At 40.8% G+C, this 20,756-nt stretch overlaps 1 protein-coding gene across 1 annotated transcript in view; it reads left to right on the forward strand.

The window, feature by feature from the left end:
- Positions 1-15,431, forward strand: part of LMLN (leishmanolysin like peptidase) — a 60,646-nt gene extending 45,215 nt beyond the window's left edge. The window contains 3 exon segments of the mRNA NM_001445170.1: positions 2,491-2,621; positions 6,086-6,296; positions 11,551-15,431. Of these exon segments, the coding sequence (NP_001432099.1) occupies positions 2,491-2,621; positions 6,086-6,296; positions 11,551-11,651 (443 nt within the window). The 3' untranslated portion in view covers positions 11,652-15,431.
- The last annotated feature ends 5,325 nt before the right edge of the window (positions 15,432-20,756 follow it).

The raw sequence follows: 20,756 nt of genomic DNA on the forward strand, positions 1-20,756 counted from the left end.
TCCAAGCCATGTCTGTGACCTACACCACAGTTCATGGCAACACCAGATGCTTAACCCACTGAGCAAGGACAGGGATCAAATCTGCATCTTCATGGATACTAGTTGGGTTCATTTCTACTGCGCTACAATGGGAACTCCTATTTTGTGTAATTTGGAAGTAATATGTCATTCTCCAAATATCAGAATAATGCTCTTGTCCCATGATTAGTAAGATGTATTGCCATCTTGTTTATTCCCTTTTAATACATATAAATGATCAGGTCATCAAAGATATAAACAGTATGCCAGTTGGATATTCAGCAATAATAGTTAGAGCTCATACTAATCACCTTTGCAAACAAAATGTCCTCATGTCTGATTTTTTTTTTTCCAGTCCTCAAAATTTTTAACCTAGCCCTCTTCCTTTCCGCCTTATTTGATACCTTTATTACAGAGTAAATCATTTAAAATTTAAATTTCCATAATGCTTTTTCTTTTTATTCTTTAACCTGACAGTTTTAACTGGGTTTGTACAGCATTTTTTTACATCACTTATCTGCTTAATAAATATCTAAACACTGTGATGGAACATAATGGAGGATAATGTGAGAAAAAGAGTGTGTGTGTGTGTGTGTGTGTGTGTATGTATATGACTGGGTCACTTTGCTATACAGTAGAAATTGACAGAACACTGTAAATCAACTATAATGGAAAAAATAAAAATCATAAAATTAAAAAAATCATAAAAATAAAAAGGCATAACACTCTAAAAAATCCAAAGGCTTATAACAACTCAGCAGTTCCATGTTAAAACAAAAGAAATGTACATATCCGTCAATTATGGGTTTCCCAAAGATACAGTATCATATTGTATTTTAAAGCTGGAGTTGGCAAATATTTACTATGAAGAGCAAAATGGGAAATATTTTAGGCTTTGTGGGTTACATAGTCTTGTTGCAACTTCTCCGCTCTGCTGTTAGAGTGTGAAAGCAGTTATAGATAATATGTAAATGAATGAGTATGGCTGTGTTCCAATAAAAAAACTTCCTTTATAAAAACAGGTAGCCCTCAGAACTTGGCCTGAGGGGTTGGCCTAATCTCTCCCCCACCTTTTTTGGGACCCTGATCACTGTGTTTTTGAAGACTTTGAAATGATTAACATGTGTTTTGAATACTTTGAAATAGTCATAAATAAAAGAAATATAAAGTTCGGTTTTATTGTTTTACACTTTTTTAGCTTATACAATTAAGGTTTTTCAAAACTGTCATAAAATTCTTATCTTTCAAAATGGGCTGATGCTTTGAAACTTATTTTGTTAAGTGTAAACAGAGAAAATTATTCCTAGAGCTTCATTCTTTTATCCATGAGCTATTTAGAGATCATTTAATCTACCCCATACCTCTGTAGGTTTGTGCTTAGTCTAAGACTAGATCAGCCTATCAGTTATGGACTTCTAGGAGATGGCTTAAGTTAAAAATATAAGAACATTTTGCAAAAGTTGCAACAGCTCCCCAAAATCTTCATTATGTAAATCGCTTGGCCTCATCTTGTCATGTGTCGTCTGGGAGGTGACTCTTATTTAGGCCACCATTAAAGGTGATTTTTTTTAGTGCTGTTTCCTCTATATAGTCTACTTAAATGCTTTAGACTCAGTTTTATGTCTTGATTTTGATATAATAATTTTCTCCTACTCATTCCTTTATTGAGAATCCAGTTTGAGTTTGGAACCATCTTTCTCTTGATTTTCTAATTGAGTATTTCCATGAAAAAAAAAATTTTTTTTTTTTTTTTTGGTCTTTTAAGAGCCTCACCTGCGACATATGAAAGTTCCCAGGCTAGGGGTCTAATCAGAGCTGCAGCTGCTGGCCTACACCACAGCCACAGCAACACCAGATCCGAACTGCATCTGTGACCTGCACCACAGTTCTCGGCAACACCTGATCCTTAACTCACTGAGTGAGGCCAGGGATTGAACCTGTATCCTCTTGGATACTAGTGGGGTTCGTTACCACTGAGCCACAATGGGAACTCCAAAACATGTTTGTTTTTTAAAGCAACTTTTTTTTTTGGCTTTTTTTTTCTTTTATTGAAGTATGTAGTTGCTGTACAATGTTATAGAAGGCGTAGGTGTATAATATAGTGATTCACAATTTTTAAAGGTTGTATTTCATTTATAGTTGTTCTAAAATATTGGCTATATTCCCAGTGTTGTGGAATATATCTTTGTAGCTTATTTATTTCACACATAGCAGTTTATACCTCTTAATACCCTACCCCTATGTTGCCCCTCCCCACTTCCCTGCCCCACTGGTAACCACTAGTTTGTTCTCTATATGTGTGAGTCTGCTTCTTTTTTGTTATGTTCACTGGTTTGTTGTCTGTTTTAGATTCCATATATAAGTGATATCATACAGTACTTGTCTAAAGCAACTGATAGGAATGGAATGCTTTGATTTCTTATTCCTTGAGCCCAGAGTCAATTTTTAAAAAACTTTTCTGATTTGCTTCAGACCTTTTTAAAAACTACGGTGCTGAAAAATATGGCCCTCATTCAGTTTGTCTAATTCAGAAATCAGCATTTGTCATGGAAAAGTGTGAAAGGAAGCTGAGTTATCCAGACTGGGGGAGTGGATGCTATCAGGTAAACCATATGATTGTTAATAATTATGCCAAATATTGTATAATTATATCTCACCGTATGGTTTTTATATTTTAAAATACATTTTACATTTTTATATAGTTAATTTCTATTGCTTAATACTTCAGTTTATTTATTTATTTTTGTCTTTTTAGGGCCATACCTGCAGCATTTGAAAGTTCCCAGGCTAGGGTCAAATTGGAGCTGTAGTTGCCACAATCACAGCAACTCGGGATCTGAACCGCATCTGCAACCTACACCACAGCTCATGGCAATGCTGGATCCTTAACCCACTGCGCAAGGCTCGGGATCGTCCCACGTCCTCATGGCTACCAGTTGGGTTTGTTACCACTGAGCCATGATGGGAAATCTCATACTTCAATTTATTTATTGTAAACATTAATTCGGATACTTGTGTTTTGTCAAAATATTATCATTTCTTTTCTTTTTTGCTTTTTAGGTCTGCAAGTGTGGCATATGGAAGTTCTCAGACTAAAGATCAAATTGGAGCTACAGCTGCCGGCCTGTGCCACAGCCACAGCAATACCAAGTCTTAGCCTTATCTGCGACCTACACCACAGCTCACGGGGCAATGCCAGATCCTTAACCCATTGAGCAAGGCCAGGGATTGAACCCACATCCTCATGGATACTAGTCGGGTTCATTACCGCTGAGCTACAACAGGAACTCCAAAATATTATCATTTCTTTGAGAGAAATCGCCTTTCTCCATTTGTTTAAAAATACATATAGTTTGCTCTATATCAGCAAGTTTTATAATAATTTTGCTTCTGGCATATAGCCTAAGGAAATAATGCAAAATATATGATTTCATTCTTAAACTACCTTGTAATGGAAAAAAAACTATATTTTATAAAATCTGAGGGAAGCATGAATTAATAAATCAACTACTGATTAATAATAGATTTTTTTGTCATTTGAAATTAGAAGCCCACAGGGGACAAACTGTTTTCTTTTTTTAAAAAAATGTTTTAAAGTACAGTTGATTTACAATATTGTGCCAATTTCTGCTGTATAGCAAAGTGATATTTACTCTTTTTTTTTTTTGGCCACACCTGCTGCATATGGAAGTTCCCAGGCCAGGGATCTAACTTGAGCCACAGCAGTAACAATGCCAAACCTTTAACTCACTGAACCACCAGGGAATTCCATTTTCTTGTTAGATAGTGAGCTTAATTTTCACTTTTCACTATATGTAAAGATGCTTTTATAAGTATATTTACATGATTTAACTTTTTGAAATAATTTCACGTGAGAATATGAGGTTAAAGGGGATAAAACTGGAACACTGTGAACTACAGTAGGAGGATGACCCTTTCAATTGTTTTAATATTTCCTCAACACCACCACAAAGGGATTGTGTAGATTTGTAATACCGTTTACAAGGAATGAATATACTTGGCTTCCCTGTAGTGTCTAGTGCTGTCAGTTATTTGTTTATTTCTTTATCGGTCCTGCCCATGGCATGCTGAAGTTCCTGGGCCAGGGATCGAACTCACCATGGCAGCAAGCCCAGCCACAGCAGTGACAATACCTTAACCCACTGTACCACCAGGGGAACTCCTGCTGATGTACTCTTGATTTGTTCCTTTATTGGTCATGTTAGCTTGTTGGTGTCTGCCAGGCTTCTCCACTGTAAATTGACTGTTTTTCTCTTTTAATTCCCCTTTTAATTAGTAAGTATTGGGGGCGGTTACTATATCAACAATTTATTTCTTAGTAATACTTTCATTTTATTAATTTATGTATTTAAATCCATATTGATTCATGAGTTCTATCTTATTCATTGGGTATTATCATTACTGTTTTTTTGTTCGTTTTGTGGGGTTTTTTTTTGCTTTTTTAGGGCTGCACCCCCGGCACATGGAGGTTCACAGGCTAGGGGTCTAATTGGAGCCACAGCTTCCAGCCTAATCCACAGCCACACAGCAACGCCAGATCCGAGCAACATCTTCAACCTACCCCACAGCTCACGGCAGCACTGGATCCTTAACCCACTGAGCCAGGCCAGGGATCAAACCTGCAACCTCATTGTTCCTAGTTGGATTCATTTCTGCTGCGCCACAACGGGAACGCCTATCATTATTTATTTTGATATTCAAGTTGCTCCAGATTTAGCCAGAGGGAGCCCTTTCAGGCTGGTTCCTGTGTCCTTTTGGCCTGCCCCATCTTTGTAAATATTTCCTTGTCTTCTAGCACAAGATATTCTGGGCTCATCTTCACTTTCTTTGCCCTAACCCTGGAATTAGTCGTTTCTCCAAAGAGCTCTTGTTTATTTTGGTGGAGTGTGGTATTTAAAGACTAAAGTCTGGGTGCTAGATGTATTTTTCATTGCTACTGGAATATAGTTGCTCCCCAGGCCTTTCTAGTGAACAGAACTAGGAAATATACGTGTGTGTATAATTTTACACATACTCTTATGTATAACCATGAGTTTGCACAGTATCTATTCTAGTCCAACACCAAAGAACTCATTTTAGTTTTCTCCCTTCCCAAATTTGTGACTCCTCTTTCCAACAGTGAGAAATCTGGCCCTCATTGACCTTAATGTCCTTACTTCTTTGATCTGTCCATATGCCTTCCATCTCTTTTCACTTCATGTAGTTATCTCGTCACCACCTTGGACTCCGACATAGCCCTTCAAGTCACATCTCTCCCTCACTGTGATCTAAACCCTGTGTACATCTTTAGAATATAAATGCTCTTTCTTCCATGAAACTTTCTAATCTTCATTTTTCTTATTTCTATCATTTATTGACTCTTAATCATGAAACAGTCCAACACTGTCAGTTTTGAGGGGAAAATTTTTATATCCCATCCTTCTTCTTCTTCTTTTTTTTTTTTTTTTTTTTTTTTTTTTTTTGTCTTTTGTCTTTTGTCTTTTAGGGGCAGACTAGGAACCATGAGTTTGTGGGTTCGATCCCTGGCCTTGCTCAGTGGGTGAAGGATCCGGCATTGCCATGAGCTGTGGTGTAGGTTGCAGATGAGGCTCAGATCCCACGTTGCTGTGGCTGTGGCGTAGGCCGGTGGCTACAGCTCCAATTAGACCCCTAGCCTGGGAATCTCCATATGCCAAGGATGCGGCCCTAAAAATAAAAATAAAATAAAATAAAATAAAAATAAAGATGTTACCATTTGTATAAAATCACTGTGACCATTTTCATCTCTGAGTGAAGGATCTGGTCTAGAGAAAAAGAATAAATAACCTTCACTATGTCATTTCTGTGTCAAATGCTTTCTTTTTTGTTAACAGTTAACATACATTATTTTTATATCTTAAAACTAATAAAAATTAAAAGTTTAGTGACTTGTAAAAAGAGTGACATGATTAGTGGCTCTTTGATGCTTTGATTTAAGCTCTTTGATTCAAGCTGAAATATAAGTGGATTCAGGAATCTTCAGAAATGTTATTATTGATCTGATTTTTTTTTTTTTTTCTTTTTAAAGGTTTCTTGTTCTCCACAAGGTCTGAAGGTTTGGGTTCAGGATACTTCATATTTGTGTAGTCGGGCCGGGCAGGTCCTCCCCGTGAGTATTCAGATGAACGGCTGGATTCACGATGGAAACCTGCTCTGCCCATCATGTTGGGACTTCTGCGAGCTCTGTCCTCCAGAAACAGATCCTCCAGCTATTAACTTAACCCGAGCTCTACCCCTGGGTGAGTAATCTCTGGTGAAGAAGGGAGGGACTTTTCTTATAAGATGCTGAAAATCCCCCTCGAGGAATCTCTAAAACAGGTTGAGCATCTTCTCTTCTAACTGCAGCTTTTATGGGAACATCTTCTTCCCACCGTTGTTAGAAACACTTGATACCTGTCTTCACTAAGAGTCAGGGCGGGGAAGCTTTCACATAGGAAGCTTTCTATGTGGAAAAACCTCTGACTTGCACCAGAAAAATTCACTGAAGGTTAAAATAGTTAAAGTGTCAATGTTTCTTTTGAAATTAAGAGTAAAAATTCTGTTCATTGAATACAAAAAATATATATTTTAGTTATAACTAGGTGAGGTGAAAGAGAGGGAAAGACTCTGGAAAAGGTGCCCAAAGGAGGGATTGACACACTCACAAAGAAGAGAAATGTGGAAGAAGACACTCACAGAGTGAGGTAGAAGGACAAACTGGCAAAGACAGTGGTTCTCATTAAGGGATATTTACTCATTCTCTGAGACTCCAGAGAGTATAATTGAGACCACTGAATTGAAGTTGTAGGGAGACAGATTCCAGTGAAATCCTTTAGAATCAGGACAAGAATAAGAAGAGTGCATTTCCCTTTAACGAAGGTGTGCAAACTGAGGCTGATGACCCGTTTATTTCTTTTGGCTACACCTGTGGCATGTCTAAGTTCCCAGGCCAGGGATCAAACCCACAGCAGCACCCCGAGCCACTGCAGTGACAGCACTGGATCCTTAACCTGCTGTGCCACAAGGGAACTCCGATGACCCCTTTCTAAGAGTTATAAACGCAGAATTCATGAATCCTCAATGAAAGCTTTGACCTATGACCTGTGATATTTTAAGTAAATGACCTGTGAGATTTTGTGATAGTTTGATCAGATAGATGTTCTGTATTCCTTAAGATAATTTCCATTAGTGAATATGAAAGATTTATTTCTAAATTCTTTCTGATCTCTTCAGATTGTAGAGATTGTTTTTGTTTCCATTTATTGAATGCTAGACCCTTTGCTGAGTGCTTTATGTCCCTATCATTGTACTGAATCATTACAAAACCCAAGGCGTAGGAATTACCATTTTATACATGAGAAAACTAAGGTATAAAGAGTGTAAGTGATATATTCACTGTCACAGCTAATAGATAATGAAGTTCAGATCAAAACTCAAATCTTACTGTATTGTCTCCAATTCATTTTGAAACACCCTCTTTGTATCTTTTCTTTTTTCTTTTTTCTTTTTTTTTTCTGTCTTTTTAGGGCCGCACTGGCAGCATGTGGAAGTTCCCAGGCTAAGGGTTGAATTGGAGCTGCAGCTGCCAGCCTACCCCACAGCAACAGCAATACCAGATCCAAGCCACATCTGCGACCTACACCATAGCTTGTGGCAAAGCGAGATCCTTAACCCACTAAGTGAAGCCAGGGATCAAACCTGTTGTCCTCATGGGTACTAGTCGGGTTCATTACCACTGAGCCACAGTGGGAACTCCTGTATCTTTTCTCTTTAAAGAGTGCAATCCTAGGAATTCCCATTGTGGCTTAGCAGGTTAAGAACATGACATAGTGTCCGTGAAGATGCCGGTTTGACCCCTGGCCTCACTCAGTGAGTTAAGTATCTGGTGTTGCCAGGAGTTGAGGCATAGGTCACAGATTCAGCTGGGATTCCAAGTTGGTATGGTTGTGGTGTAGGCTGGCAGCGACACCTCCAATTCAACTCCTAATCCGGGAACTTCCATATGCCATAGGTACAGCAGTAAAAAAAAAAATTAAAGAGTATGATCACAGAAAGTGCCATGTTTTTGATGGACAGCGAATGCTCCAGGGCTACCATTAATGTTTGTTTTAATAGCTTGTTAAATTTCAGTACAAATAGTAGATAAACAACAGCTAGTTCTTATAGTCCCTTTGGACCAATTTGAGGATCAGGAGATAAAGGCAAGACCATTCTACCTGATTCTCCAGGCCAGAGCTTATGTGACAGAACTTTTTTGGGGTGATTGAAACAGTCTATAATGTGCACTGTTCCATACAGTAGTCATTAGCCACATGTGACTGTTGAATAATGTGTGAGATGTGGCTAGTGAGACTGAGGAACTAAACATTTTTATTTCATTTTGGTTAGTTTAAATGGCACATATAGCTAGTGGCTGCCATATTGGACAGAGCAGCTCTAGGTCTAGAGAGTCTCAAACTTAAGCATGTGTCAGGGAATTCCCGTTGTAGCTCACTGGGTTAATAACCTGACTAGTATCCATGATAATGTGGGTTTGATCCTGACCTAAGGATCTGGTGTTGCCAAAATCTGCAGCATAGGTTGCCATTGTGGCTCAGATCTGGTGCCACTGTATCTGTGATATAGGCTAGCAGCTTCAGTTCCAATTCAACCCCTGGCCTGGGCATCTCCATATGCCACAGGCACAGACCTAAAAAGGAAAAGAAAAAGGCAGGGAGAAGCATGCATCGAAGCCATGTTAAACCACAGATTGCTAGGACTTACCTCCAGAGTTTCTAATTCAGAAGATCTGGGTTGGAGCCTGAGAATTTGCATTTTGAACAAGTTCCCAGGTGATGCCGATGTGATTGATCCAAGTACTACACTTTCAGAAGGATTGGAAAGTGGGATTTTTCTAAGATTTAACGAATGCCAGCTGGGGCATTATAGGGGGAGGATATAAGTTCCCCATGGTTTACCTAGACCACATACAGTGACATAATTTTTAAAAATACTTATTCCAGGAGTTCCTGTCGTGGCGCAGTGGTTAACGAATCCGACTAGGAACCATGAGGTTGTGGGTTCGGTCCCTGGCCTTGCTCAGTGGGTTAAGGATCCAGCGTTGCCGTGAGCTGTGGTGTAGGTTGCAGACGCGGCTCGGATCCCGCATTGCTGTGGCTCTGGTGTAGGCCGGTGGCTACAGCTCCGATTTGACCCCTAGCCTGGGAACCTCCATGTGCCGCAGGAACAGCCCAAGAAATAGCAAAAAGACAAAAAAAAAAAAGAAAGAAAGAAAGAAAGAAATGAATGGCTAAATAAATACATGAAAGAAAAAAAAAAAAACTTATTCCACACTGTATAGTGCTCAGAAGAACATGCTCCAGTGCCTTGAGTTATCATTCTGTTCAATCTATAACTGAAGACCAGTACTTTTTTTTGTACCTTTTAAGTAAAAAGTAAATCAGACTTGAAGCTTGGTTCTTTTTATGGGGGGGGGGTAATATTGGTTCTTTATGGTCAGAATATTAGAAATGATAGCTCATCCTAAAATAAAGTTAGGTTGACCTGGTCTCTTGACTGCTAAAAAATGTTTTCCATTCTAAGAATTGTTTTGAGGAAATAGTTTTAGCTGTGCAAACAACTTCTGGATAAATTAAGATATACTCCTAGTGCCAAAAGCAGAGTCGTCTTCTATTTCCAAATGAAGCCTGGGGTGATACAGATAAATGGGTAGAGATCTGGGAACATTTGCCTGAGACAGTCAGTATACCTTTTGTCCAGGTATGATTATTGATAGCATTGTCTTGTGTTAAAATAATCAAAGAGAACAATTTATTTGATCAAAGTAAATTTTAGGAGTTCCCGTCGTGGCTCAGCAGAAATGAATCTGACTAGTATCCATGGGGACGTAGGTTCGATTCCTGGCCTCGTTCAGTGGGTTAAGGATCTGGTGTTGCTGTAGCTGTGGTGTAGGCCAGTGGCTACAACTCCAGTTTGACCCCTAGCCTGGGAACCTCCATATGCCATGGGTGCTGCCCTAAAAAGACCTAAATAAATAAATAAATAAATAAATGTTATTTCGCACAGGCAGTCTCTACTTTCAGGAGTCCAAAGAACTCTAAAATAAGGGGAAAGGCTGCAAGTAGGAAACAAGAAGTACTCAGCTTAGATGAATGGGCTGGTTTTAAGTGTCTAATCATATTTAGAAAGATCAAGGAACAAGGAAATAAGTGTAGGGCCCAGAGCTGGCTTGGCAGTTGTAGATTGGTTGACTGATACGTTGTATTCTGGTCAAGTGGAGCGTTTACCTAAACATGAAAGTTCTCTAAGTTTCAGTTTGCTCACATGCCACCATGAGCAGGAGCCGCTCCATCTTAAGACAAGAAATTTATTTCAGCACTTACCTTACAGTGTCCTAATATGGTCACCTTACTTAAAAGAGACAAGGAAGAACAGAAGAAAGTCCTGCATCCCATGTCAGAATAGTAAAAAAAAAAAAAAAAAAAAAAATTTCATTTACTTTCCTGTGTAACATCTTTAGTTTTGCTAAGATACTACCCAGAGATACGTCTGTCTTTTTTTGAGTGCTTTTTTTTATGGCCACACTCACGGCATATGAAAGTTCCTGAGCCAGGGATTGAATCCTAGCTGCAGCTGCAAGCTACACCTCAATTACAGCAATGCTGGATCCTTTAACCCACTGCACCAGCTGGGGATTGAACCCATGCCTCTGCAGTGACCTGAGCTGATATGGTTGGATTCTGTTTTTGTTTGTTTTGTTTTGTTTTTTATGGTCATACCCACAGCATATAGAAGTTCCCAGGCTAGGGGTTGAATCAGAACTCTAGCTGCCGGCCTATGCCACAGCCACAGCAGTGCCAGATCCAAGCCGTGTCTGCAACCTACATCACAGCTCACGGCAATGCCAGATCTTTAACCCACTGAGCAAGGCCAGGGATCGAACCCACAACCTCGTGGTTCCTAGTTAGATTCGTTTCTGCTGCATCATGACGGAAACTCTAGATTCCTTTTTTTTCTTCTTTTTATGGCCACTCCTGTGGTATGTGGAAGTTCCTGGGTTAGGGGTTGAATTGGAGCTTCAGCTACAGGCCTATACCACAGCCACAGCAACACCAGATCTGAGCTGCATCTGCAACCTATACTATAGCTTGTGGCAACACCGGATCCTTAACCTACTGAGTGAGTCCAGGAATCAAACTGGCATCCTCATGGCTATTAGTTGCATTCTTAATCAGCTGTGCCACAGAGGGAACTCCTTAGATGCCTTTTTCGAACCTTAATATGGTAGGTACATCTTCTTTTCTTCTGCATAAATATTTTGATCTTTTTCCGTAAATATAAAAAAAGACTTTGTGTAGCTAGGTTTCAGGAAGTCACTCCTAATTCTGCTCTTCAAGTTCATCCTTTTTTTACTTTTCAGTAATGACCTTTATTCATCTGTCTATATTTTAGTTGGTATAATTTATTCCAAAAATGTCTATAAAAAGTCATTTTTTTGTTTGTTTTCAACCCTAGATCTCTGTTCCCGTTCCTCTAGCCTGGTGGTCACCCTCTGGCTTCTGCTAGGCAATCTCTTTCCTCTGCTGGCTGGATTTCTTCTGTGTGTGTGGCATTAGGAATGGAAGAGTGAATTCTCAAGACATTCCTTTGTGTCATGTTCCTCTGAACAAAGCACAGAATCTGGGCAAGTGGCAGCCGATGCAGGTGGCAGAAGTGGCATTCCTGACTTTGGCTGGGATGTGTTGACCACAATCAGATCTTGAAGCAGAGCTTCACAGCAGTCACTCCTCATTGGCAACCCACAGCCTCAGAGTTTGGAGAAGAGAACAAATTCCACATCACCAAGTCTCTTTATTTTTCAGGATAGATCACCTTGAAGTTTTCCTTTGAAAATGGGATCATTGGTGAAACTTTCAGTAATGACATACCTCAGCATTTTCATTAACCTAAAACAATGGGAAAGTTCATCACTGCTGCAATAATTTAAAGAACAGCTAATCATTGCAAGATTATAAGTTGTGGACCCTGTCCTCAAAAGTATAAGTTGTCCTTTGATTTACAGAAAAGTAATTTGAGTTGCAGTTCCTGCATCACTCACTGTTTTACCTATTATGAATTTAATGACTGTATATGGTACAACTGAATCATTGTTCTAAAATTTTTTAAATTTGGTTTTTAAAATTACGTTTTGCTAAATCTTAATGATAACCATGCTAGCCTTTTTCAAACCAGCACTCTGGCAGTTTCCTGCCAAATCATTATGTGTTGGTGGCTCTCTTCTAGCTGTATCTGTGCTCATTGCTCTTCAGAGATCCGCTTCCATTTGTATTCTCCATTAGTTTAATAATGACTTGAAAAACTGGGAGGCAGAAAGAGAAAAATGTTCTGCCGCAGGAAAACATAAGACAAAATGATCTGAATTGCTTACTGATAGCAAAGTATAGGTTTAGTGTGGGGCCTATCCAGTAGAGTCCACTTTACCACACAATGTGTGGCTTAGTCCACAGAAGTCAAAAGATTGTCTTTGCGTTAAAAGGAGGTAATGTCCTTTACCTCTTGCATTTGATGCTCTGTCACCACATAGATTCTGTCTCCAGAAACAGCTCCCCTCTGGTACCAGAGCTGACCAACCCCACTTAGTAATCCCAGTTTGAAATTCTTTGATGATGAATGATGAGCAGTTTTTCTCTCTAAAGCTAGCAAAGTCCTATGGCATTATAAACACAACCCTTGGACAGGCATGCATTCATTTATTCATTGGCTGGCCCTTTAATTTAGTGTATAGTCATTAAGCTCTCAATTTAAGAAATTGTGCTAAGTGAACCAGAAGCTTAATTACTAAGGAGTAATTCCAGCTGACTGGCACTGGATCCAAACAGCAACCCCAGCATAAAGGAGAAGTCACCTTTTTTTTAATGCATAAATTTGAAATACTTATTTGCATACAGGGTGTTTTTGTTTGTTTGTTTTTTGTTTTTTCTAGGGCCGCACTTGCGGCATATGAAGGTTCCCAGGCTAGGGGTCTAATAGGAGCTGTAGCCACCAGCCTACGCCAGAGCCACAGCAACACAGGATCCAAGCCGTGTCTGTGACCTACACCACAGCTCACGGCCATGCCGGATCCTTAACCCACTGAGCGAGGCCAGGGATCGAACGCGCAACCTTATGGTTCCTAGTTAGATTCGTTAATCACTGAGCCATGCCAGGAACTCCATGCATACAGTTTTAAATTGGAGGTGTTTGTCATTGTGAAAAGCTGGGGGTCTCTAGCATAGCCAGCCTCAGCTGAAGAGAAGCTGGTAGCAATGGTGTTTCTGCCTATGTTCCACATACTTTAAATCATGCAAAGTCAGAGAAAAGTGTAGAGTATATTTTTAAAGGAGGTTATAAAAATCTAAACTTATATACCTATTGTCGTTATGAATCATCCTACAAAGGTGTATAAAGAATTTCACCAAAAAACACTATGAATTAATAATATATTTGAGATTCACAGTGATAGGTTTGATTATATTTTGACTGTTGTGCAGTAATGCCATTTAGGTAGTATTGTTTCCGAGCATGGTGCTTTTTATACTTGAAATATATTTTTGCTTTATTTTTTATTGATATAATTATATTTGCACTACTGACTTTCTGAAGAAAATATTATAGATGACATTTTTTCTATATATATTTGTTAAGCTTGGAATCTGGTAGCCCAGTGTTTTCTCTGCACAAATGTAGAATCTGATAAAGTATGAAGTTAAGAAATCTTGAGTTTTTGAGGGTAACTAACCTGGCTGGTGTCTTCCTTCCTCTTCAACAAGTCTTGAAAGTGGTTGCTTATCACTGATTCTGCATAGTATACTCATTGGAGATTTAGAAGGCCACTGAATCTGTAAGAAATTTGAAGAGGCGTGGCTTAGTCACATAGAATATGATACCGTTCTAAAACAATATTCTAAAAACAAAGACTTTTGGAGTTCCCTAGTGGCTCAGCATGTTAAAGATCTGACATTGTTGCTGCTGTGGCTTGGGTCACTGCTGTGGCGAGGGTTCAGTCCCTGGCCAGGGAACTTCTGCATGCCCTAGGCATGGCAAAAAAAAATAGTAATAATTCAAAAAATAAAGATTTTTAAAATCTGAAATTTCAGTGCAGAATTAGCAGGCTAGAATTCAGTATGAACTGAAGACTTGGAAATAACCTATGTCGGTATCCTTTGCAGGTAATGCCCTTTATGTTCACACAACTGGTTTACTGAGGAAGAGACTGAGCAGAGACTGCAGCCGTAGTGGGAGTGGGCTGGGGCAGGAAAGGAGAGTGCGGAGAACCCATGTGAGGAGAGTAGACAGAAGTCCCTTCCTGACTCAGAAAGGGTCAAGTGCTTCTAAAAACTGACTACCTCAGTCTTCAGTTCAGACTTAGGTTCATTTTGATAGTATTAAGGTCCCAATGTCAAAATTAATCAAGTGACTTTGTCTCTCAGGTTTTCAAGAACAGCATTTATAGGAAGGAACCAAAAGCCATGTCACTAGACTTGAGCTGACAGCTTTAAAGAAACTGGCAAGCAGTTAGGTAGTCTTAATGCAGACCCCTCTATATTGTCCTGAAAAACATCCTTTTCCCTTACTTATTCCTTAGGGATGCTTATTTTTGTGAAGACCAACTAGCCGTGCTGAAAAGGTTATAAACTATGCTTAAAATTAGTTTCAGCCTAAAATGTTGGCTTGGGGTTTATCAATATTTGAATATGAAACAAATTAATGAAGTTTAAGTAGTTTTAGGAAGATACATCAATAAGTATACCAGAGTGTTCCATAAGGTTTTACCAATATCTCTTCAATATTACAAGACTTGCTGACTGAGACCATCTGTAAAATGACTAGATGCTTTCTCAGAATCTTTCCAGCTCCAATATTCTGTGACTATTACTCATCCAGAATTGGGAGGTCATTGCTGTCGCTGATCCACCTCCTGGAGTGTGCCAGCTTACACATCATGGGCATTGCGGTATCTTGTGCTCAATGCCTTAGCGCTGTCCGTGTCCTTGGACACTGAATGGAGAGAGAAGAGCCCGTTTCTGAGAGCATTTGAGTCGTCCTGGCTGGACCTAGGGGTGGACTTCAGTCACAGACCCATTTCATGGTGGGCACCAGTCATACGTGCTATGTTCTTGCAGCCCAGGAGGATTAACGTATTTTAATAAAGTCTGTGCTACTCCTGAGGAAAGAAGTTCTGAAAGGATGACCTTTTTTTTGACACATTTAGTCACGGTTGGGGAGGGAGTGGTGAATTATTTTCTTGTTTACATTTTTGAGATAGATTTAAGAACTAATCTTTATTTATGGTATTTAACTTTAAGTGTAATATATTCCTTAGAAAAAAACACAACTTTAATAAAAACAGAAACTAAGCTGCATCTTGTCTTTACTTAACACCATCAATTTTTTTAAACCTGGTTGAGGAATACAAACACAGCCATGCGCTCTATATGGGGACAATGAGGTGTTCATTATGAAACACAATGCAATTTTTATTTTAACTGGAGTAAAATTGTTTTACTTAAATAATGGGGACAGGTCTTTTTTTTTTTTTTTTTCCTTTTTTTAGGGCTGCACCCACAGCATATGGAAGTTCCCAGGCTAGAGGTCGAATCAGAGCTATAGCTGCCATCCTACACTGCAGCTCACGCCAACACCAGATCCTTAACCCACTGATCGAGGACAGGGAATGAACCCACAACCCTGTGGTTCCTAGTCAGATTCATTAACCACTGAGCCACGACAGGAACTCTGAGAATGTTGTTTTAAATTAGCTCTGTTTGTGTTCCACCAGAAGTTTATACTATAATGTTTAAGGTAAATTGGACTGAGGTTCCCATCATGGCTCAGTGGTTAATGAACCCAGATGGTATCCATGAGGACACAGGCCTCGTTCAGTGGATTGGGGATCCCGAGTTGCTGTGAGCTGTGGTGTAGGTCACAGACGAGGCTCTGATCCAGCATTTCTGTGGCTGTGGTATAGGCTGGCAGCTGCAGCTCTGATTCATCCCCTAGCCTGGGAACCTCTATATGCACCAGGTGCAGCCCTGAAAAGACAAAAAAAAGAAGAAAAAAAAAAAAGACGTATTTGGAGGAAATAGTCCAAACATGATTTAATTTTCTGGTAAGCGACCAATACTATTCTCGTATGTATAGAAATGTATTTTTTCTGCCTTTCTGCTATTATATTTCAGATTCAATGCCACTTTAACACTCAATGCCACTAAGTTCTTTCAATTTCAATTAGTGACTCAACTTTCTGACATTGTCTCATTTGAAAATATTCAAATCACAATATCCAAATGCTTCCTGGTTTCCCCCTCACCCCTCCCCATTAGGTCTCCTAAGAGCATTCAAGAAAGGCTACAGGTTGATTGGAAGAGATTTCACATGTGCTTACACACATAGGCATTCATTAGTGTGTATATAGTGAAGGCTTTGATGTACTGGCTGAGAATATGAACCTGAATGTAAGTGAGCAAAGAAGCCAGCAATTGTCGCCTGGCTTAGTACAGCTTGCCAGCCCAGCCCCCAGAGCCTTGACTCTTAATAGAGGTCAGATAAAACAGGTTGTGCCACTGTGCTAAAATGATTTGGTTGTAATGTCTTACGCTTATTGCTAAGTAAATAAAATGTGTAAAATCTGCATTTTTTACAATAAGTGTGGCAAAGGAGTGAAGAGGGAGCCAGTAAGTGCTACTTGTAGGTGTTAATAATACTTAAGATAAGTATCATCGTAATGGAGAGAAAAATGAAGAAGCAGAATCTCTGAGGCGAATCAGTCCTCAGCCTGACTGAGGTGAGTCGGTGAATTTGCCACTCTGGGATTTTGCCCCAGCCCCAGCAGTGTGCCCATGCTGGCTGAATTGCCACAGATGGGGCTTTTTCTCTATGTTTTTCTAACATCCTCTCACAGCTGCCCTCCACCCCAGGTTGTGGCCATTCCTCCTCCTGTCTCCCCATTACCATTTCAAAACAGCCCAGTTTTCACAAGTATATATACATACATTTTGGTGGTATTATTGCCTGGGGGTGGAGGGGAAGTGATCTTATCCCATCATCATCTCTCAAGGATTGATTTGGGGAAAGCAGCCAGCTGCTCTCACTAATTTACTAATTAACAGAAACCGGAAACTCCCCTTCCCCTACAGTTTGCTCTTGCTGTTCTATAACTTTCATACCACCATTCAGTTCCAGGTCAGGAATGACGATGCCGTGTTCCATGGCCCAGGAGGCATGATGGTGAAAATGAGCAGACAGGAGCCTCTTGAGCTGAGAAACCACAACACTTCAGCTCCAGGGAAGGCTGGCACTGGTCTCCAAGTGCTATTCAGATGCTAAAAGTAAGTCAAAAGCATGGATGCAGAAATTATTGCCCAGAGGAAGAGACAGATACTGAGGGTAAGTCTAAAGCAGGGGAGAATGAAGCCCAAAGAATTGTGTACTGGAGTTCCCGTCGTGGCGCGGTGGAAACAAATTTGACTAGGAACCGTGAGGTTGCAGGTTCAATCCCTGGCCTCACTCAGTGGGTTAAGGATCTGGCATTGCCGTGAGCTCTGGTGTAGGTTGCAGATGCGTCTCAGATCTGGTGTTGCTGTGGCTGTGGTGTAGGCCAGCAGCTGTAGCTCCTGATTGGACCCCTAGCCTGGGAACCTCCACATGCCGTGAGAGTGCAGCCCTAAAAAGAAAAAAAAAGAAAGAATTGTGTACTAAGAAATGAGGCCGGAGTTCCCGTCGTGGCGCAGTGGTTAACGAATCCGACTAGGAACCATGAGGTTGCGGGTTCGGTCCCTGCCCTTGCTCAGTGGGTTAAGGATCCGGCGTTGCCGTGAGCTGTGGTGTAGGTTGCAGATGCGGCTCGGATCCCACGTTGCTGTGGCCCTGGAGTAGGCTGGCAGCTACAGCTCCGATTCGACCCCTAGCCTGGGAACCCCCATATGCCGCGGGAGCGGCCCAAGAAATAGCAACAACAACAACAACAACAACAACAAAACAACAACAAAAAAGACAAAAGACAAAAAAAAAATTAAAAAAAAAAGAAATGAGGCCAAGATGAGCGAAACAGAAAGAGCCAGGGGGGAGTTCCCGTTGTGGCTCAGGGGTAATGAACACAACTAGTATCCATGAGAGTGCAGGTTCAATCCCTGGCCCCAAATATTGAGTTAAGGATCCAGTGTTGCTGCAAACTGCAGTGTAGATCACCGATGGGGCTCCGATCTGGCGTCGTGGTGGCTGTGGTGTAGGCCAGCAGCTGCAGTTCTGACTGGACCCTGGGAACTTCCATATGCTGCAGGTTCAGCTCTAGGGAAAAAGGAGAGAGAGAGAGAGAAAGGGCTAGGGGAGCAAGAGTGTGCATGCAGAATGACCAGACGGAGTACTGCTGGATGGGGAGGGGCTGCCTTTTATTCTTGATTCTCAAGTGTGCACTTGAGAGTGCCTTCTGAAACTTAGTACAGCAGAGATGCTGAATCTAGTGCTTTAACACTGAGGAAGTATTTATTGGTACTTCTTATATTCAGGGTGTATTTAGCACCAAGTCTACAGGCATTCTACTGGGCCATGGATGGGAACACAAGAAGCTGACACACATGATCCTTGTGCCAAGAAGGAGGGGAACAATTAAATGGCTTTTTTTTTTTTTTGCTTTTTAGGGCCGTACCCTCAGCATATGGATGTTCCCAGGCTAGGGGTCTAATTGGAGCTACAGCTGCCAGCCACAGCCACAGCCACAACAACGCCAGATCTGAGCCGTGTCTGCAACCTACACCACAGCTCATGGCAACACCAGATCCTTAACCCACTGAGTGAGGCCAGGGATCGAACCCACAACCTCATGTTTCCTAGTCGGATTTGTTTCCGCTGCACCATGACAGGAATGCCCTTAGATGGTTATTTACAATAAAGTTTAGACTTGAAGTTGATAGGATAATACACATAGCATAAGTAAGAAGGAGTTAGTGGAGAAAGCAAGGCTGAAGATAAAAGACTGGGACATCTAATCAAGTCAGGCTCTGAGAGGATAGAAGCTGGGAGCTGAGTGCAAGGAATGGACTGCACCTTCCACTGAGAGTAGGACATGGAGGGCTGTGGGAGCACGTGTGTTAGCTTTGATGACGGCACTGAATTCCCAGTCCTGGAAAGGAAGTCATTATTGTCTAAGGCGAATGGGTTTGAGACCTGAGGAGCACAGTCGGCCCTGCCCTGCATATTTGTGGAAATTCGATCTGCAGTTGGTTGAATCTGCAGATGCAGAACCACAGATACAGACAGCCCACTGTACTCTGCCATTTTATGTAAAGGGCTTAAGCTTCCACAGAGTTTGGTATCAGCAGAGGGGTCCTGGAACCAACCACAACACCCCCACCTTGTCCCCCAGAAGGCTTAAACTTCTGTAAAGAAATATGTTTTGAGGTTGCCTGGTGGCTCAGCTGTTTAAAGATCCGGCGTTGTCACTGCTGTACATGCGTGCAGTCCCTAACATGGGAACTTCTGATTGCTGCAAGTGAGGCTAAAAGAAAAGAAAAAATTCTTTGGAATTCCTTTTGTGGCTCAGTAGTAACGAGCCCAATTAATATCCATGAGGGTGTGGATTAGATCCTGGGCCCCCACTCAGTGGCTTAGGGATCTGGTGCTGCCATGAGCTGGGTTGTAAGCTCATAGCCTGGGAACTTCCACATGCCCTGGGTTTGGCCAAAAGAAAGAGAGAGAGAGAGAGAGGAAGGAAGGAAGGAAGGAAGGAAGGAAGGAAGAGAAAGAAAAAAAAGAAAGAAAGAAAGAAAGAAAGAAAGAAAGAAAGAAAGAAAGAAAGAAAGAAAGAAAGAAAAAGAAAGACAAGAAAGAAAGGAAGAAAGGAAGAAAGAAAGAGAAAGGAAAGGAAGAAAGGAAGAAAGAAATGGTTGGAGGACAAGTATTCTGGGTCTATTTTTCCTGAAAGACAGTGTGTGCCATTTCAGTGTATAGATTCAAGTCTGGCAAAAGTGTTGAGTCCCACTGAACGACAGTTGCCCTGATGTTATTTCCACCAAGGTCTCAATATTCCAGCATCCATCATGGCAAAAAAGATACATAGGGAGAGGGCAAAAACACCCAAAGGAGATAAAGAAGTAGAAGCTGTGACTTGGCTATTTCAAAACTAAATCAAACAAGGAAGGAGGTGTGAATAGGAATTTGGGTGGATTTGTTACATAAGTGATCTTGGATCTACTCACCTTTATGTGCAGTACAGCTGATCTACTGACACCAGCTTGTAGTGAATGACAGTACAGTGTTTATTGCAAGGCTGCAAGCATGGAGAATGGGCAGCTAGTGCTCAAAAGACTGCCTGTTAGGGGAGAGAGTTATGGGATGTGTGATCAGCTCATGGATAATTTTCTGATTGGTTGGTAGTGAGGTAGCAGGTGGTTTTAGGAATTTTGATCATCAGTCTTCTGACTCCAACAGTCTAGGGTCCCTGTGTTTGAGGTCAGCAGTTTCCTCCTGGTGGGGGTCTAGTTTCTGTAAAAAATAACTTAAGATTGTGCATCAGGCATTATTATCTGCTTTTTTTGTGCGTCAGACATTGTTATCTGCTTTTTTCAAGGAGAACTGTGACTGCATCCCACAGTTTGAGTTATTCTTAAGTTATTACCTTTCTTACTCAGCTGCCTCTTCTTTGTACCTATTACTGCTCCTTCTTAAATGATTAACGGACCCTGTTC

Source organism: Sus scrofa, chromosome 13 (assembly GCF_054392235.1).
Source record: "Sus scrofa isolate SSC_HxYL_T2T_F1_AM1 chromosome 13, Sscrofa_HxYL_maternal_Yorkshire_Landrace_v2.0, whole genome shotgun sequence".
Classification (NCBI taxonomy): Eukaryota; Metazoa; Chordata; class Mammalia; order Artiodactyla; family Suidae; genus Sus; species Sus scrofa.